This window comes from Otolemur garnettii, unplaced genomic scaffold (assembly GCF_000181295.1).
Source record: "Otolemur garnettii isolate 467f Iridium unplaced genomic scaffold, OtoGar3 scaffold00013, whole genome shotgun sequence".
Classification (NCBI taxonomy): Eukaryota; Metazoa; Chordata; class Mammalia; order Primates; family Galagidae; genus Otolemur; species Otolemur garnettii.
Window position 1 is genome coordinate 30,765,096 of NW_003852408.1, and position 18,260 is coordinate 30,783,355.

At 42.7% G+C, this 18,260-nt stretch overlaps 1 protein-coding gene across 8 annotated transcripts in view; it reads right to left on the bottom strand.

The window, feature by feature from the left end:
* SPATS2L (spermatogenesis associated serine rich 2 like) overlaps positions 1–18,260 on the bottom strand; it is a 167,702-nt gene that overhangs the window by 15,132 nt on the left and 134,310 nt on the right. For all 8 annotated transcript variants that reach the window (XM_012802228.2, XM_003785045.3, XM_012802227.2 and 5 more), the window contains one exon: positions 581–639. In XM_012802228.2, coding sequence (XP_012657682.1) covers positions 581–639 — 59 coding nt within the window. The remainder of the gene's footprint in view (positions 1–580; positions 640–18,260) is intronic.

An 18,260-nucleotide genomic window follows, 5' to 3' on the forward strand; every position in this document is an offset into this window, starting at 1 on the left:
AGTATTTTAAGAAAATATTGTTTAGTATGTCTCTAAGTTTGAATTATTCATCTTGTAAGCGTTGCTTAAAAGCTTAGGAATACTTTGCTTGTTAGGTTTGTGAGTTTGCCCTGTCAGGCTTCTGAAGTGCTTAAGAAATCATATATATTATATTTATATATATAATTTAAAATGTTGAGGGGAATTTAAGTAATTAAGTTTCAAATGGGATAATTTCTTAGGAAAATTGATAAACTTGAGTTAACTGAACCTAAAAGAGAAGAAGAGAAGAATGACTGTATAAATAATACATGTATAGCAATTTTTATAAGTTGAGAAGGCTAAAAAACAAATGTCCTAAAATTTAATAGTAGGTTCAATGTCATTTTAAACCCAATCGAGTATAAGTTCTTTATGTGCATAAAAGTCCCCTTTGGACTTTGAACTCAACTCCCATTTATAATGTGTTGAGTGCCCACTCTGCCATGTACTCAACATAGAGCCAGGATTTCAGTGTGAATTTCAGGACCCCCCACAGAATCCAGTATCATTGTCAGTCTAGCTGGGAGGCTCCTGAGCAAATAACCATATGTCTACTTACTGGCTTCTTCTTTAACTTTATCCATTTCTGCCATTAATGAAACTTCTTTGTCAATGATGCTGGGGAAAAACAAAAACAAAAAACAAAAGCAAAGAATGCTTAATCAAAGGTAAACTTTTAATAACTACTAGAAGTAAAAGAAAAATTATTTTCATTAAACAAAACACAAAATTACCATCAATATTTCTACGCTACGATGCCAGCAGCACACTGCCTCTCCAAAGTTGAAGCAACGTGGAAGGGATGTTCCCAAGGCTTACATAGTGACATCTGCTGATTAAATCATTGTCAACAAATCTAAAAAGGAGTCTTTCAGACTTTCAGAACTATGCTGCTTTGAATTTAAATTTGGGGTATTTTTGCCCTATGCATTCCAAAGTTCCAAAGCAATGTAATAAATATTTCACAAGCTGGCACTTAGATCATCAAAGACTGTAGTTCCCAAATGTCTCTCTGCTCTGCCCTCAGAGGTTCCGGCTGGGAGGGAGAAAGGTGGGCCCAATTCTGATACAGATGGCCGTAGGACCATACTTGGAGAAACACAGTCTGGGTCAATCCATCTGCATTCTCTGCATTGTGAGTCTCCCTTTCTTATTTTCCCAAATAAGCACTTCAGGGTTCTCACGAACTTTTCCCCGCTAGATTTCATTTATTTTTTTAGTTAGTCCTTTGAAGAGATACTACCTGCATGAAGTAGTTTCTCTCCAATACCATCCTGACCCCTGGTCCCCTCCCTGCCCTCCCAGAAGCATCATGACAGGTTCCTTTCTTATCCTTTCCAGATTTTTATGTGAGGAGGAGTGAAGAGAGAGGGACCAGCATAGAGGCTGGGATCCGTGCAGGCTGGAAAGCCTGGGAGGACCCCCCCCATGGGGGGTGATTTTATTTTTATTTCAACCACATATATTTCAATACATATCTCTAAAACATAGGACTTTGGGGAGATCATAACCATAGTATTTACTATAATACCTACAAACAGTTATGAAGATTTAATGTTATTAGTTATCTATATAGTATTCAAATGTCTCCGTCCCATACGTGTTTTTTTAACAGTTTGTTTAGTTTGTTTAAAACAGACCCTAGACAAGGCCTGTTCATTGTAACTGAATAGTTGTCTCTTAAATCTGTTTTAATCCATAGGTTCCCTTTCATCTGTTTTCTCGGCCCCTTTACAATTTATTTGTTGAAGAAATTAGAGTTGTTCTAAGTCCCAATTCTGCTGATTCTAACTCCACAGTGTTATTCAACCTGTTTTTTTGTATTTCCTATAAATTTGTTATTAGATGCAGAAATTTGATTAGATTCAAATTTGATTTTTTTTTTCCAGGAGGAATGCTTTCTGTTGTACACATCCTTCAGCACACACATAATGATATAAAATATACCCCCCCCAAAAACCTGAATCTAATCTATTTCCGCATCTAATAACACATTTATAGGAAACTCAAAGGCTATCTCTCTTTTTTCTATTAGCCATCCATAATCATTGCCTAGATTAATAGGGTTTGCAAAATTGAGGTATTTAAATTCTGTCACTCCTTATTCATTTATTTACTGGAATAAATAGAAACTTTCTTGATCAACTCTTTGGTTATCATAAAGTACAGTTTGCATAGGTAAGGCAGGATAAATGCTCGGTTCTCTCCTTTTATTCATTTTTAAGATGACAGTTGCTTCCTTAGTATCTGTCAGAGGTAATCAATGAATGTTTTTTGTTTGCATCGTTTAATTTGGAGCTCAGATTTAATGTGCTTCCATACACTGTAGTTGACATCCTTATTACGTCCTATAGATGGACTTTCATTTCTCCATCAGGTGTACTTCTAAAAAGAAGAAATTAATTTCCTCTTAAGAATTCTGCCATATTTGTCAAGATAAAAAATGATTTCTGGGCTATATCGACAGCAGTCTGGGGCTCCCCAGCTAGACGATGTAATCCAATTGCTTGGAGAGTAAGGACCCAGTGGAGGAGTTCAGCTCCTTCCCACCAGGAAATCCTGGTGGAATAAAGTGCTGCATGCAGCAAAGTGTAAATTCTCCAGAACTAGGCTCTGAGCCCAGCCCAGCAGCTATCCCCATGACGCACATGGCTTCAGGTAAGCAGATATGATCACGTCTCTGTAACCAGCATATCAGGACACCTGTGCCTTATTTATTGACATTACACAGGTGTGAGGTCAATGTGTTTTAAATATAGGAAATACGTGATATGGAAAGGTGTACGGTGAGCAGGAAGTCTTTATCACACCTCTGCCCCAGCTTACTCAGTTCCCCTCCCTGGAGGACTCCAAAGTTACAAGTTTCTTGCATTACTTTCCAGAGACTCTCTACACATCAGCCAGCATAGATCTATTTGGTAACTGTATGAAATGCTGGGTTGAGACAACAGGCTTTGTGCTCCTGTGATTACCAGGTATAGCTAGTTTCCTGTCAAGTTAACAAATGTAGCAATAATAGAGGCAATTATGTGTGTTTTTAAAAAACCTTTTACAACCTTCTTAAAGGGGGCACTTTGATCTTAGTTTAGGAAACAAAGGCCAGTGAGCAAGCAGGTAGGGAGATAATGTGAGAACCTGAAGACTGGGAGTCAGGAGCTCCAACTACAAACATATGGTTCAGCTACTCTGTCTGAGAAAAAGTGCTGAATTTTTACCTCCTATAGAAATGGAAGAGAGAAGAGAGGAGATTCAGCAGATGTTGGGGAGCTATGAGTGGTGAAGGGCCTGGGGGAACACCCAGCCATGGGGTGGGGAAGAGAACTTCTGGGGGGTAGAATGTCACATTTGTCATGGTAAGGGAAGTGCTCTGAGCTGAGTTCGGTGCCACAGCTCCACTTTGGTTGGTGTGAATGGTGTGACTGTGTGTGAGTGCACACCCAGGGTAATGAGCGAGTGGCTGGGTTTCACATCCAGACAATGCAAATAAGGGCAGAAGGGACGAGGCACAGCCTTTTAAAGGCTGAGTGAGTGTGAGACTGTGAATCTTGATCTACCCCCAGAACCAGCACAGATCTCAGAGAAGGCTCTGGGCTCTCATAGGCTACAGAACAGGAGTTCAGACAAGTCCTTAGGCGTGAAATGGGCTGGGCCACCCCTGCTGACCTCTGACCACGTAGTGATGGAAACTTGTAGGCAACCTGCGCTCCCTTCTGATGCCAACTTCACAGGCTTTCCCCATCCTCAGGTGTGTGCTGTAAGCAGATTAACAGTTTATTATGTCAACCTTCATCCGTCCTGTGGCCAGCCCAGAAGGCCTGACTGATTGTTGTATGAATATCCAGCTTTGTGTAATATGTGTTAGACCTGGAGATATGTATTATACCCCAAATGTACATCCTGTAAACTCTCAGGGCACAAGATTACGCTGACAGTTATGTAGAGCAGGGCAGGGCACTATGAGGTTTGGATGGCCGTCCAGGAACATACCACAGAGAGGGCAGGGCTAGAGACGGGAAGATGACAAAGCATTCATCCACTTGACCAACATCTGCTACGTGCCTGCCATGCACAGTGCAAGGGCTCGGGGGCTGAGGCCTAAAATATATCAAGATTCCTTCCATCTTTGTGGAGTCTGCATTCTTTCTGGGAGAGCTGAGAAGAATGTGAGAGGACCTGCCAACACTCACTGGGGAAATAGCGGGAGACAGAGAGAAGAAAATGGCGATGACAAGAAGAAATTAGGATTTCCTCTCCCAATCAACCAGAAGGCTTCTGAATACAGTCCTCAGGTTTTGAGAGCCTCAAAGCACACAACTAAGGGAAATAAACGCTGGTGACACAAGACTGGCCTGTCCTCAGATGTAAGGTGACCAGATTTTAACATTGGTAAAGTGGGACACCATGGGGGGGGTGGGGCCTGGGGGACGGGGCCTGACAACAGTGCAAACTTTGATAAGCAGTTCTCGATAATCAGTTCTCAACAATTATTTGTTATTATTAAAGTTTAACATTATAAAATTAACAGAAATAATATAAAATGCATATCCTGGCGAAATAGCCACATGGCAGCAGAAAACCGTATATTACCTTCCTGTTCTCCCGTGTTCCCTAGCTTGTCATGTATTCTTTCCAAAAATCGGGACTTTTTTAAAATGCTGCAGGATGCAGGACAAATTGTTAAAAATCAGGACTAGCCCACCAAAAGCGGGACATCTGGTCACCTTACTCTGGGGGGAGGGGGCTACTTGTTTGTTCCAGACAGTTTGGCTCCTAGAAGCAAGGGAGGGAGCCAGTCTCCTTCTGATACCTTGCCCAGGAGGGGAGTAGGGAGTTTACATGAGCCTTTTCATTTCCAAATGAAGTTACATTAACTTCTTCATTCCCAAATGGAGTTACATTAACCTTTTCAGCAGCTGAAAACTGTATATTCCCTTCCCATTCTCCCGCTGTTCCCTAGCTTGTCATGCATTCTTTCAAAAAATCGGGAGTTTTTTAAAATGCCGTGGGACGTGGGACAATTTTTTTTTTTTTTGCAGTTTTTGGCTGGGGCTGGGTTTGAACCTGCCATCGCCAGCATATGGGGCTGGCGCCCTACTCCTTTGAGCCACAGGTGCCACCCCATGGGACAAATTGTTAAAAATCAAGACTGTCCTGCCAAAAGCAGGACATCTGGCCACCTTACTCAGATGTCCAGTGGGTAGGGGAGGAGCAGATAGCAGACACAGCACAGAGCCAGTAGCCAGGACTCCTACAGCCAGCATGGGGAGAGGCTTTTGCTAATTTCTTTATCAACTACAAGATCATGGGTAACATTTTTGTTGATTAAATTTGTTAACATCATCTTGTGCCCCGAGAGTTTATAGGATGTACATTTGGGGTATGGTACATATCCCCCAGGTCTAACACATATTACACAAAGCTGGATATTCATACAACAGTCAGTACAGTAGTCCTTCTGGGATAGCGACAGGATGGATGATGGTTTACATAATACAGTGTCAATCTGCTTAATGTACACACTTGAGGATTGCATCAAACCATGTTCATGTTCCTCAGTGTATTCCAACAAAGAAGATGGACAGTGAGCGTCTCAGCGATTCCAGCACTGCTGTTGGTGTCTAACTGCTTTCAAAATTCCTCTGTGTGGAGGCAGCTGCAACCTCTGCTGAGTCAGACCCTGCTCGGAGCTGATGAACAGAGGGAAACTGAGATCAGGGGCTGGCCTGAGGTGCATAAACTGGACCCTCAGTCAAGAATCTCAATAATGGCTCGGCGCCTGTGGCTCAAGTGGCTAAGGCGCCAGCCACATACACCTAAGGTGGTGGGTTCGAATCCCCAGCCCGGGCCCACCAAACAACGATGGCTGCAACCAAAAAATGGCCGGGCGTTGTGGTAGGCGCCTGTAGTCCCAGCTACTTGGGAGGCTGAGGCAGGAGACTCGCTTGAGCCCAGGAGTTGGAGGTTGCTGTGAGCTGTGATGCCATGGCACTCTACCCAGGGGGATAGCTTGAGGCTCTGTCTCCAAAAAAAAAAAAAAAAAAAAAAAAGAATCTCAATAAGGTGGAGCTGGGCGGCACTTGAGCTTTGCTTTCAAGGCAGTGGGCTTGGCCAAGGGAAGAGTAACTGTGGGGGGTGGGCCTGGAGGATGAGGCAGGGAGGGAGGGCTGTCAGACAGGCAGGAGCCAGCCCACATCATGCTGAGAGCCAGACTCAGGGGTCAGAGAGGAAGGACTGTATTTAAACCTCCCACATGCCCACAATGCCTTGGCTGTCTGGGTGTGTCATGTCCAGTTTCCTGAGTCATTTCATCGGTGTCACTTGCAGTCCTATTGAATCCTCTTAGAGGGGCCAGACAGAGATACAGTCTGAAGTGTGGCTTGATGACAAACAGCTCTAAGGACAGAAGGTGCTTGGCAAAAGCCTGGTATGGAGGAGGGGGTTCCTGTGAGAGGAATGACAGCGGCAGTGGATGAGTCACAGGAGAGGCACAGACAGTGCCATGGCCCACATTACTAGCAGGGAAGCAGATAGGTCACCCTTGTTTTTGGGTGCACCTGTGCAGACACTTAGCAGCCCTCAGTTGTGAGGGGAGAGCTGATCCTCACAAATGCTCTCTGAGCACTTCCTGTGGGCTGGGCACAGTAGGTAGCCTGCCCATGGCTTTCTGCAAGGATCTCATTTGCTTTGTGACAGCCCAGAAAGTGGAGCCCTACTACGTCCTTGCCACAGGGCCGGGCACGTGCCTTTCCCTCTGCCTTGAAAACGACTCTCCTCTGCAGCCTCGCCTTTTTTCATCTCATTAACTTGGGTCTTTGCTTAGGAAAAGGATTTGTTCTGTGATACTTGGATTCAGTCAAAAGGGTGCACTCCAGGATCCATGTGGCTGCAGGTCCCCCACCCAACACACTCCTTTTTCTATGGCGCAACAATAACGACACTTCCTAACTAGTACATGGTAGAGCTTGTGCGTAAATCATGTCTATGAGAAATGTTACATAATTGTGCTCACTTACAGAATCTAATCATTAGAGACATAAGTTTATGAATAAAGGTGTAAAGGGTTTGGCTCAGAATCAAAACAGGTAGTTTGCATACTGGGGCAATTATTAAAATGTATGCTTCCACCACTTATCATCTGAAATTCTAAGTTTTGAATGTTTTTGCTCTCCAACAGTGCTTCTCAGTGCTTGACAGAAATATACAACTCTTTAACTGGCTTTTCACTGGCCACTAAAAGTTCTCTCCATGGTGGGGTAAAGCCCACAGTAAGCACCAGACTTAAAGGCACATCAAACACGTTCTACATAAACAGCTCACATAAAGCCCACGCTGACCTCCCCTGTTTCAGATGTGCCCTTTATCCCTCCAAAAACATTTCTTCTCGTTTTATCCAAACTGTCAGCATGGTAAAATTTTATTTTGTTGCCATAAAAAAGCTTTTATTATCAAAGCAATAACGTGTTAAAAGGAGATGACCACGGCAAAGACTTTACAGTTTGTTACACAGTTAATCACAGAGATAAAGTGTCTTCTTATAAAATGTTTCTACTGTCTTGATTCCTTTTTATAGGAGGCTAATATTAATAACAATATGAAAAGATTCAGAAAGCCTCTTCAGTAGTAATAGATTGATCACTTTCTTCTCTGTGAAAGACTGTCTTTAAATTTGGAGACAAGCTTAGAAGCCTTGAAGGGCCACGTCCAATCTAGTGCTCTTCAGAAATACTGATGCCGGGGAGGGAAGTGGCCACAGGACCCTCAGTGGGTGAGAAGCTGGAGAGCTAGAACTTGCCAATGGATATGGAGGAATTAAAGCAGAATTTCAAAGGGAATTTAAAGAAATCAAACTGTGACAGCAGCCAGGGTCAGATGCTAACGAGTCAAAGTGAGGACATATTCCATCTCCACTGCTTGTGCCTCAGGGAGACTGGAGCGGGAGAAATTGCCAGGGACCAGCCCAGCCCACACAATTTTGCTTGAGGACCTTCTTGAGGATGAAGTGCTTCAGCTGGAGCTTCCTTAACTCCTCACCTTCCTTCCCTCATCACACTGGGAAGGCCCGGCAGTGGCTTGGGACCCAGCGGGAGGAAGAACCTGATTTCGCAGCCGCATCACACAGAGAGAGGAGGCAGGTGCTGCGCGGAGGGGCTAATGCTAACGGGACTTTCTGCCTCTCGGTATGAAACCATTTCTCCCCACGGTGGCTCTGCTCCTTAGTATTGCATAGGAGGAAGAACTGTGACCAACAGCTCAGGAATGCCAGCTGGACTCCTGACAACCTACGGTGTCCAGCAGCCACCATGTGGACCCTGAGCTGGGGAGCTAGTGTGCCTAGTACTCACCAGCACAGAGGCGAGAGGGGCCTACACTGCCCACCAGTTCAGGCATCTGAATTCCTTGCCCTGGATGACAGGGCAGGCAGACTTCCTTTGTACAGTTAAAGCATGTGGTTCTGTTCCCATGGGTACCATTTCCAGTTTAACTCCCCAAGTATTACCAGCAATTCTTGGGCCCAGGAAAAACTAGTCAGGGGTTTCAGCTCACCCATTTCTCAACTATTGCAGCTGTCCACAAAGATTCTTCCCTGGCTTGATGGCCACAGGGCCACAAATGCAGCAGGGTCAGGCCACCCGCAGCCCTGACTGTGAATGGCACCCATACTCCTGCACACTGCCAACTCCTGGTTCTTCCTTTCTCTGTCCCGCTCCCTGTACTGTCCCCTCTTCGACATTCTGTCTGCTGGTTAGCGGGGTCACCCTCCTCGCCCAGTGCCCCCCACTCCTTTTCCTTCCCTTTCCATGTAAAGTCTACTCCAGAAATGGCTCTTGTACTCACCTCTCTACTCCACTGTCTCTGATGTAAACCTGTGTACATTTCTCAAGCACTTGGCTATATGTATTTGTTTCTTTATTGTTACAGTGCTAAGATTCCTGAGTCTATCACCTCCCACTCTGTACATTTTTATATTTAGGTTTAGAACAATTATTTTCATAACTGGAAAATAAAAACGGAACTCTTTTGTTTCTGAATTCAGCAATGCTGACAAATTGATCTTTCTGAAGATTTCCTAATTCCATGGTGTTATTTGGTGAACATACAAAACCCAATATACATGTCTATAGCATGTAAACGAGAATCAGGGGATAAGCCTTTGAAAGCTGCCTCCTGAAGGTGCCTGTAAGGGAAAGTAGCCGTACCTCCTAGCACCGACCACGCTCAACACTCAGAGCAAAGTAAAAATCCCTGTGTCCACCAACGCCAACAGCTGCATTTAATTGCCAATCAGGCTATGCCCATTTTATTCTACTTCTCTTATCAGAGGTAATACCTTGCAGTAATGTCTCTTAGTCTGCATATTTCATGTTGCAATCATACAATGATTGAAACTACATTAATGAATGGTTCTTTGTACGGTCTCAGGAACACTTCTGGAAGGAAACACGCAGATTTAGCGAAAGAACTAGCTCTTAACACTTACGAAATTCTGGAGTTCTTCAAAAAGGACATAATTAATTAAAAAAGAAACCTATAGGGATTCCTTTTTCTTCTTGGAATTCTTAAAATGACAGAGTTGCAAAATCCTATAAAGTCTACAAATCCCACAACACCAAATGTTCAACTGAAAAATCTGTGTTCCTCATAGACCTCCATTTAGAATTTTATATATGACTTTGCTGAATAATAGAATGTTTTTATCTTTACTAACTGCTTCTTAGTGTGTTCTCTTTCCATGGAGATCACAATTCAGAAAAGTAATGTAAATGAATTTCAGTTTCTATCACCATAAAAATGACATGGCTGCCCCCACCCCACTCCCACCTTTTTAAAGCTACAACCTGTGGAAAGGGAAAGCAACATTATTCTCTGCGATGTTAATTATCTTCCAGCGCGAGGATACCATGTAAGGAACTGAGTTAACATTCTTCACATTTTTACTTCATTTTACAATGAAGCTCATTGTTTAAAAAACCAGAAAACATGGAAGCAGGATAAAATGAATCAGATTGCAAAATAAAACTAAATAAGGCAGACTCCCTCCTTGTCTCATACACAAAATAGAGATGATCACTCTGAACACTGTTATATTTCCCTCCAAAAAAGAAACTGAAGAAAAACGGCCTATGCACACGCCATCGTGGTTGTTGAACATGAACAGAAATTGGAAGAGACTGGTGTGGTGGAAGTATCAGAGACACTAGCTCCGTCCAACTCACTGCAGGCTTCCTGACTTGGCCCTCGGCTGAAAGGGGAGGGGACTCTTCCTGTTTAGGGCCCTACAGCTCTTCTCTGCCCGCACCTCCAGGAACCTCCAAGCTCATGTGCTGCCACTGCCCCAGCCCAGGCTTCCAAAGTTTATCAAATATTAAATATTGAAATTTTATGTACTCACTTTTTATTCTAAGAAGTAGACTTTCCTAATCATTAATATATAGATTAGCGGTAGTACACATACATAATTTAGAAATTAGTTTTCCGATGTGGGAGGGATGTGCTCAAAATTCATGTACGGATGGAGTGAGACCCAGGGAATGTACTCCTCCCCAGCACACTGCAGCCTTTCGTGCAGCTGGTTCCTTGTGTGGTTTTTTCCCTGCATGGAATCTTCTTTCTCTCTTCTTGTGTCACATGAGATCTGACAGTAGAGATGCTCCCCTCCCCAGAGCACAGCTCCATTCCAGCTTCTTTCTGTCTGCCCCCACTAGACCTTGTGCCGTCCTTATTCCTCAGTCTTTTCAGCAGTGCTGCAAGTGTCATCCCCAGGCACTGACATTCGCACTCACTGTACTCATTAAATGCGGATTCCTGTGCCCCACCCCTACACGCATGGAACCATCATCTCTTGGAATGGGGCCTTGTGCATGAGATTTGAAAAGTACCTGCTTGGCACACATTCAGCTACCTTATCAAATGGACGAATAAAGACAGGGGAAGAGAGAAGTAGAGATGCCTGGCAAGACTTGAAAGGGGAAGGACAGCTGTTTTGGTGGCAACTTTGGCCATTCACAAGGGGAGATCCTTTTGTTTTACTTTTCATCAAACAATAAATAGTAAAAATTGTGATGAAATATCCATATCTCAGAGCTGAGATCCTCTGTACACTAAGTAAACAGGAAGTTGGAAAAGGACAACTTCTTCCCAATCTCTTGGTCCAGAGGAAAAGAAATTTCCTAAATGCTACTCCGGAAGGGAAGAGAACAAACCTCAATTAATCATGTATCATGAGCCGGGCAAGTGATTTTCTAGCATGATCTGATAAATGTTTAATCTTGTATAATACAAATTTTCACAAAACTTCTACAAAGTGATAGCAGTATCCTTAGCTGAATAGGAGTTAAGAAATTCTAGCTTCAAAGCTAGAGATGAGATGGAGATGAGACTTAACCCTATCCTGGCTAGCTCTATACCCCATGTCTCCTAATTTAAGAGGTTAGTAAGCCTTGGAAAATATGGGTTTTATTAGAATACGGCCTAATAAGGGTCAAGAGTTTACAGTCACGGGAAGGATAATGTAATACACGTAAAACGAATTCTATTACATTGGCTCTTTAGGCAAAGCCTTTCTGTATGATTTGTTGCTGTCTTAGATGATAAGTTGCCCAAAATGACTTCTTAGTCTCACTGTACCATCCAATAAATAGAAATAAGCCCTGAGATCCGCTATGAAATTGTGATATAGGATGTCTCACATTTTGACATTATGGTATGTTTTATATTTATACTAAAATATAAGAACTAATTCATCTTATTTTTTCCAAAACACATGGGTTATGCTATAAACTGAAAGAGAAAGATCGTACTCTAGTACCTTACGGAAATATGTAGACAGAACAATTTCCTTAATTCCTTTTTATCTTTTTATATGAGAATAGAAACTAACAATTTTTAGAAGTATGTTACCAGGCTGGTTGATCGGTAGCTTTCATTTGCTGAAAAAAACTGGACATCTTTCTAGATTTCAAGCTGAAATCAAATGCAACTTTAGTGCCAGCAAAGCTGACTTCAGTGCTGAGTGTATGGCCGCTGTAACGTATGGAGGTAATCCACACATGTAGCTCAGGAAGGCTGTTACTACGAGGCACTATTTATGCTGGTTTCCTGGGGACTGTACCTAAACTGAAAAGGCCAGTTCTGTGCTTTCTGTATTTATCAACCTGCCCTTCCTGCACGTCAACTGATTCATTCAGCCCTTGTAGAGGCCCTGGGGAAACATCTATTGCAGAGAAAAACCTCAGGGAGGAAAGAAAATAGGAAAAGAGAAGCTTTCACCTCCAAAGAGCGAGCTATGCCTATTTAGAAAGACATGTATTCACAAATGAGGCAAGGTCTGAAACACACTGGACCACTGGGACTTGCCTTAGTCACAAAGTCACAGGAACCTTGAGTTTTCCCGTCTTATATAGTATTTGCCCTTTTCACAATTTCAGAACAGATCCTGGAGCTTATTTCTGTTTATTGGACTGGTGCAGAGTAAGAAAAAGGAGTCATTTTGGGCAATTTTTCACCTAGACAGCGACAAAAACCATACACATGGCTCTCTTGAGGCATAAATATATTATTACCTCTTCCATTGTCTCTCGGTTTCCTTGGAAAGTGGACATTTATCCCCATACCGTGGATTCTTTTAGTATTCCAGCATAGGAGTAAATATTGGGTGTGAGGAGAGGGAACAAGTTTGTTTAATTTCCTTCGCAGGGTGCTTTGTACAAGTCACGAGCAGGTGGGCATTTAGAAAAACCGTTTGATGAGAAGGAATAAGTCCAAAAGTCTTGTTTGTACAGGTTTTGATCAATGAAAACATTGTATTCATATCCATAGCAGGCAGACACAGAGGCCTTTTAGTAAAATTGTTTTAAAATAAAAACACATTCCAAACTCTTGATTTTATTAAAAAACAAAAACAAGAACACACAACCCAAACTCTCGATCTTTCGTCTTCACTGCATGCTTAGTCAAAGGAGCTGGCAAAAATCTAGTAATCGTTAAATATATTCCTGATAATTAAGTAGGGCATTGAACGCTGTGTAAAATGATTATATAACAATGCCAATGACTGACAGGGCTCCTGAAGTTGGCTCTCCTACTGATAATCCCATTATAAACATGCCTTGCTGAATGGCACAGAGAAAAGCATCATTCTATTACAGCACAATGATACTGCTCCAGACACTCTCCGTTCTAGTGTGTACACCAGGGGTGTTTACTATTTCAGTTAGATTGGTTGGATAATGGAATCTCTACTCATTACTCACACATGTATCAACATGCTCTGTGTGACTGGACTCAAAAGCCAAGTTTGCTTATTGTCCCAGCATCTGTTCTGTGACACAGATCTGATTCTAGGACCTGTTTCTTCTAATACATATTCCCCCATACTTATTAAAGTATACATTGCTCGACAATACCAATGATTCTCTTAATTAAGAGAGAGTAATTAAATAGCCAACAAATATTTGTTCGACCACTACTGAAACATAAGATGTGCAAAAAGACCTTCTGTTTCATTCCGTTTAAATAGCACAAGGGCTGGCACACCTGAGTGTCACTGGCCTCACAGTAGTTGGACAGATGCTAGGTACGCCCAAGAACACCAAGTGATATAGCTGCCTGGCCAGTGCCAAAGAACAGACATTTCTCAACCAGACATTTAATGGAATAGTTCCCTGCTGTATTTATCTCACATGCCTCAGATCTTCATCCCAATCCTCGTCCCCACCGCGATATGTGATTTTATGGCAAAATGAGGAAAAGACTCAGGTAGAAACTGAATAGCTAATGAAAGCGACTGCCTATCATTAGCTACAACTTTCATTTCTTAATTTTTCCATTTTCTTCCAAAGACTGAGTTGAATTCTATAATGAAATACAGATAAAAAAGTAAAGCCCTGAAATTTCTTCATGTCAATGTAATTGTTTTTCCCATATCAATGAGGCCAAAAATATGATTCTACCTTTAAAATGTGTAGCTAGAGGATTTATGTTTCAAGAAAAAAATAAAAAAACTTCCTATGCATTGATATGGAGAAGGAAAGCACTATAGTATGGTTTTTGGTTATGTAAGTGATTGGGAAGGAAATTCCCTCTCTCATATCTCCAGAGGTGGCTTAGGAGGGCAACTTAGAGGCAGACAGAAAGTCAGGGGTGTTGTAAGGGAGGAGCCCCATGGTGCCCAGCAGGACTGAGGACTCCCTCTGCCTCTCATTTTCCTCTCAGCCAAGCTCTTCCAGAACTATTGACTTGTTGGGCCAGAGAATTCTTGGTCATGGGGGGCAGGAGACTGTCTTGTGCCTTCTAAAATAGTTAACAGCGTCCTGGCCTCTACCTAGTGGGTGCCTCTGGCACTCCCTCCCTGTGGTTGTGAGAGCCAAAATGATTTCCAGACCAGCTATCTCTTGGGGGGCAAATTCCTTCCCTGAAAACTCTCGCTCTGGACTCAGACATATCACTCCCTTTGCAGGACCCTCCACCTGCAGTTTTCAACCACAGAAGCCAAGTGAATCAGCTGGGTTTTTTTTTTTTCTTTTTTAAAAAAAGTATATTCCCAGGATCATTCCAGGCCAGCGGAATCAGTTATCTCTAGGGCTGGCACTTAGGTACGGGATGACCACAAAACTCTTAGGAGTTTTTAATTACAACGTCTATTCATATACACTAGTATGGAAAGAAGTACATTTTAACTTACAGGCATCATCTTTCAATGTTAAGTTATTCATAAAGACAACAGATAAAAAACCCAAAGGACACAGTGAAACTGGGCTTTTACAGGTATCATTCTTTGGAGAGCCAGCTATCAAACAAAAGTAGCTAAAATTTGGAGAAGGGCAGGAAGCAACCCATGTGGCAAAAATCAGCTGTGATGAACCTGCAAAAGTGGGGGGGGGGAAGGCCTTATTTGGACTCTAAAGTGGCTCCAAGGACACAGGTTTCAACAATTTGGGCATCCTAGAGCAAGAAAGTGGGAATATGGGAAGGACCGTTGCAATGCTTATTCCGAAATGCAACAGCCCTACTGGTAATCTTTGGGAGGCCTTCTCATGCTGACTTCCTAGAAAAAGGGCAAAATATTTAAAGCATCACAGTGATGACATCTGTGTGCGTGTGGCCACCCTGTTGATCACCCTGATAATCTGTGCATGGCTTTGCTTGGCTACCAGCAGGGCTTCAGAAGCAGACGAGAGGGATTTGAGGGATATGAAAGATAAACTATCTCAAAATAGCTTTTTCATCAGCCTGAAATTCCCACTTTTAGAGTTATTCTTTTGGCTGGGGGAGAGCGTCTCAAGAGCATTCGTTAACATGCAAATATGTCCCTTTCTTGGAGGAGGACACATGGTCATCAAAAGGATGAGTCAGTAGTTACACAAGACAAATGCGTTTCTATGGCAAAAAGAAAGGAAAGGGCCGTGGGGGTGCTGTGCTACGTGTCCATGGCAGTGGAGGTGTCGCTGGGAGGGGCCTGGCCTGCAGGAGGAATCAGAGGCCCTCCCTGTCTATGCTGCGGAGGAAGGGACTCCAGGAGAGGGAAAGCCGGCACAGGAAGGGGAAGTGGGCAAGGGCTCAGGCTGGGGGAGCTGGAACTCCTGACCTATTTTCAAATCCTGCTTGGGCCAGACCTGGCAATGCTTCAGGAAAAAATAAACATGAAGCACTGGAACTTTTGGCCCTTTTACAGAGAACATGTGCTTCCACTGAGTTTCCTTTCCCATCTGAAAGCAAAGCAGCCTGAGAGCACTGCCCTTTCCGGCCCTCATCCTCTGCAACCCCTTTATTCCATCCCCACCCAGCACACACTAGCCCCCGACTCATTATTGGCTTCCATTTTCTTCCAGAGTGCTTTAATTACATGTTAAATTGACAATAGCACCTGACAGAATTTTTACAGCTCTGTTTTGAAATCCCTTTCCCCAGCATATGGCAGAACTATCAAGTATTATTCTCTCTCCTCCATGGTTTTGGCATGTGAACGTTTTAGTGCTCATTTTAAGCCTTCACAATCAACTTGGACACACACACACAGAGGAAAAGTGATGAGAAGCTAGACTAGTTTGCATACAGAACAATTAAATCTGGCATCTGTGATTCCCAAGGATGAATATTTTCCAGTTGTGGTGGAAGGACAAGCACAGTGAAGAGAAACCAGCTGTTTCACGTTAGCTCCTGATGTGATTTTTTGCACAGATGCTCAGGTTGCAGAATTTATTTTCTGTTAATACACATGGTGAGAGCATTGTGTTATCTTTGTTCTCCACTTACACCCCCGATTCCTTCTGGGAACTGAGAATCCTCCATGTTCTGGCCATGGAGCCTTCTGTCACTGTGCCAGCTTTGATTTTATGTTTTAGCTACTTAATAGTTTGCTTCAATAACTGTATTGAACAAACCATTCTTCACAGCCTGATTGGGAAAGATAATCATTTAGCTCATTTTACCTTGATGTGTGCTCACTTGGTATTGAGGATGTGCAAATAAATGCTTTCTCCCAGCCTCTCGAAATCATCATTCTCATGACTTCCAAGAGTATTTTTTTGTGAAATTTAGTCAAGTAGGACTTTACACCCTTAAGCTGGCACTTGAATAGCAAGGTGAATATTTAGAATATTTTATCTAAGAGTTCCTATTTCTCAACCATACACAACATCTGCTAAGTACGTTGGGGTTAAGAGAATTGGGTGGCCCAAAGTGGGGAAAGGGAAAAAGGAACCGGAAATGGAATGCATATGTCCACATCTTCCGAATCTAGATATACCCTATGATGCAATCTTCAGGTTACAATCATATTGAAATGAATGGTGCTACATTCAGGGTTCTCTCTAATGCTTAAAGTATATGATTTCATTGTCAATAGGAAAGCTTCATTTAAAAAATAAATTTAAGATTTTTTAAAAAAAATTCATCATTTTCTCCCCCTTGGAAAACAAGAAGGAGGCTTTATTCAAGCACATCACCATATTTGCTGGGTTGCAGACACATATCTGGAACCACTTCAGAGTTTTTCCATTTGGCAGACATGCATGTAAATGGTTGATGTAAAGAAACAGTACCTTGGTTTTATTTTTAAGTTAACATTTATGGAATTATTGTAAGACCATTTTTTATTAAGGGTTAGAGCACAAACCAAGTGCTGATGTTTCCTCACTTTATAGCAACAGTATACCCAAAATGGCCGATCTAAATGTTTTCTTCTTGGGTTTGGAGCAAAAGTGCCATTTTGTTAAGTAAGTGGCTTTTAAACAACAGCATGACTTGGCAGAGCTCATTCAGAAGGGATCCTTTCCATCAGCTTAAAACCCAATGTGAATTACAAGTAGAGAAAAGATAACACAACTTCCCTGGGTGCTGACTTTCGTGGCCCCCATGCTTTTAGCTCCTGAGGAGTAACACACTCAGAGAATCTGTTATAAACCTCAAGATGTCTTGTGACCTATGCGATGTTCATTTTACTAAGAAATAAAATAAGAAGTACTCAGAGCAGCTGGAGGAGAGAGAGGTAATTCGAGGTCATTGCTACACTTTGTCAATTAGTGTGTGAGTCATTCAGATGGAAGGTATACACAGGCCTCAGAGGACGAAGTGATTCTAAAATGCATACAAAAGAATAAGACAGAGTGGTCTTCTCTGAGCAGCTAGCTAATGCCTTCAGACAAGGGTTGACAAGCTACAACCCCCACGGCGGGATCTGGCCCACTGTATTGCTGCATCCTCCAGGGCTGCCTCTGTGCCGCAGTAGCAGAGCTGGGCAGTTACACAGAGACCATAAACCCCTAATGCTCAAGGTAATTACTAGCTGGTCTCATAGAGATAAGTCTGCTGACCCCGGCTCTAGAGAATAGGCCTGGAAGTTGGGTATACTTATACATAGTAGGGTGACTTACTTAGGAAGTTAGATGGGAAAGGTCATATAGCTATAAAATAATAATAATGAGAACACCTTTCATTGGTGTGGCATCTTTAACTTCACTAGGTACTCCATCGTATCCTTAGAGCTGCTCTGAGCTATGCACTAGGTTAGGGTTTGATGAAACAGACGGGGTCCAGTGACATCCGCATGCTACGGTGAGGGGAGGGAGTGAAGGACAGTGAACCTTGAAGCACCTGTGAGGGACTGAACGACAGGAAGGAGATGGTTTTCTCTCAAGTTCCTGGTGTCCTCTGCACCTTTAGGATCTTATAGTATATGTAGCCGCTGGTTTAATATTCATGAATTTTACATTAGGTTACTGTTAAGCTTAATCCTTATAGTT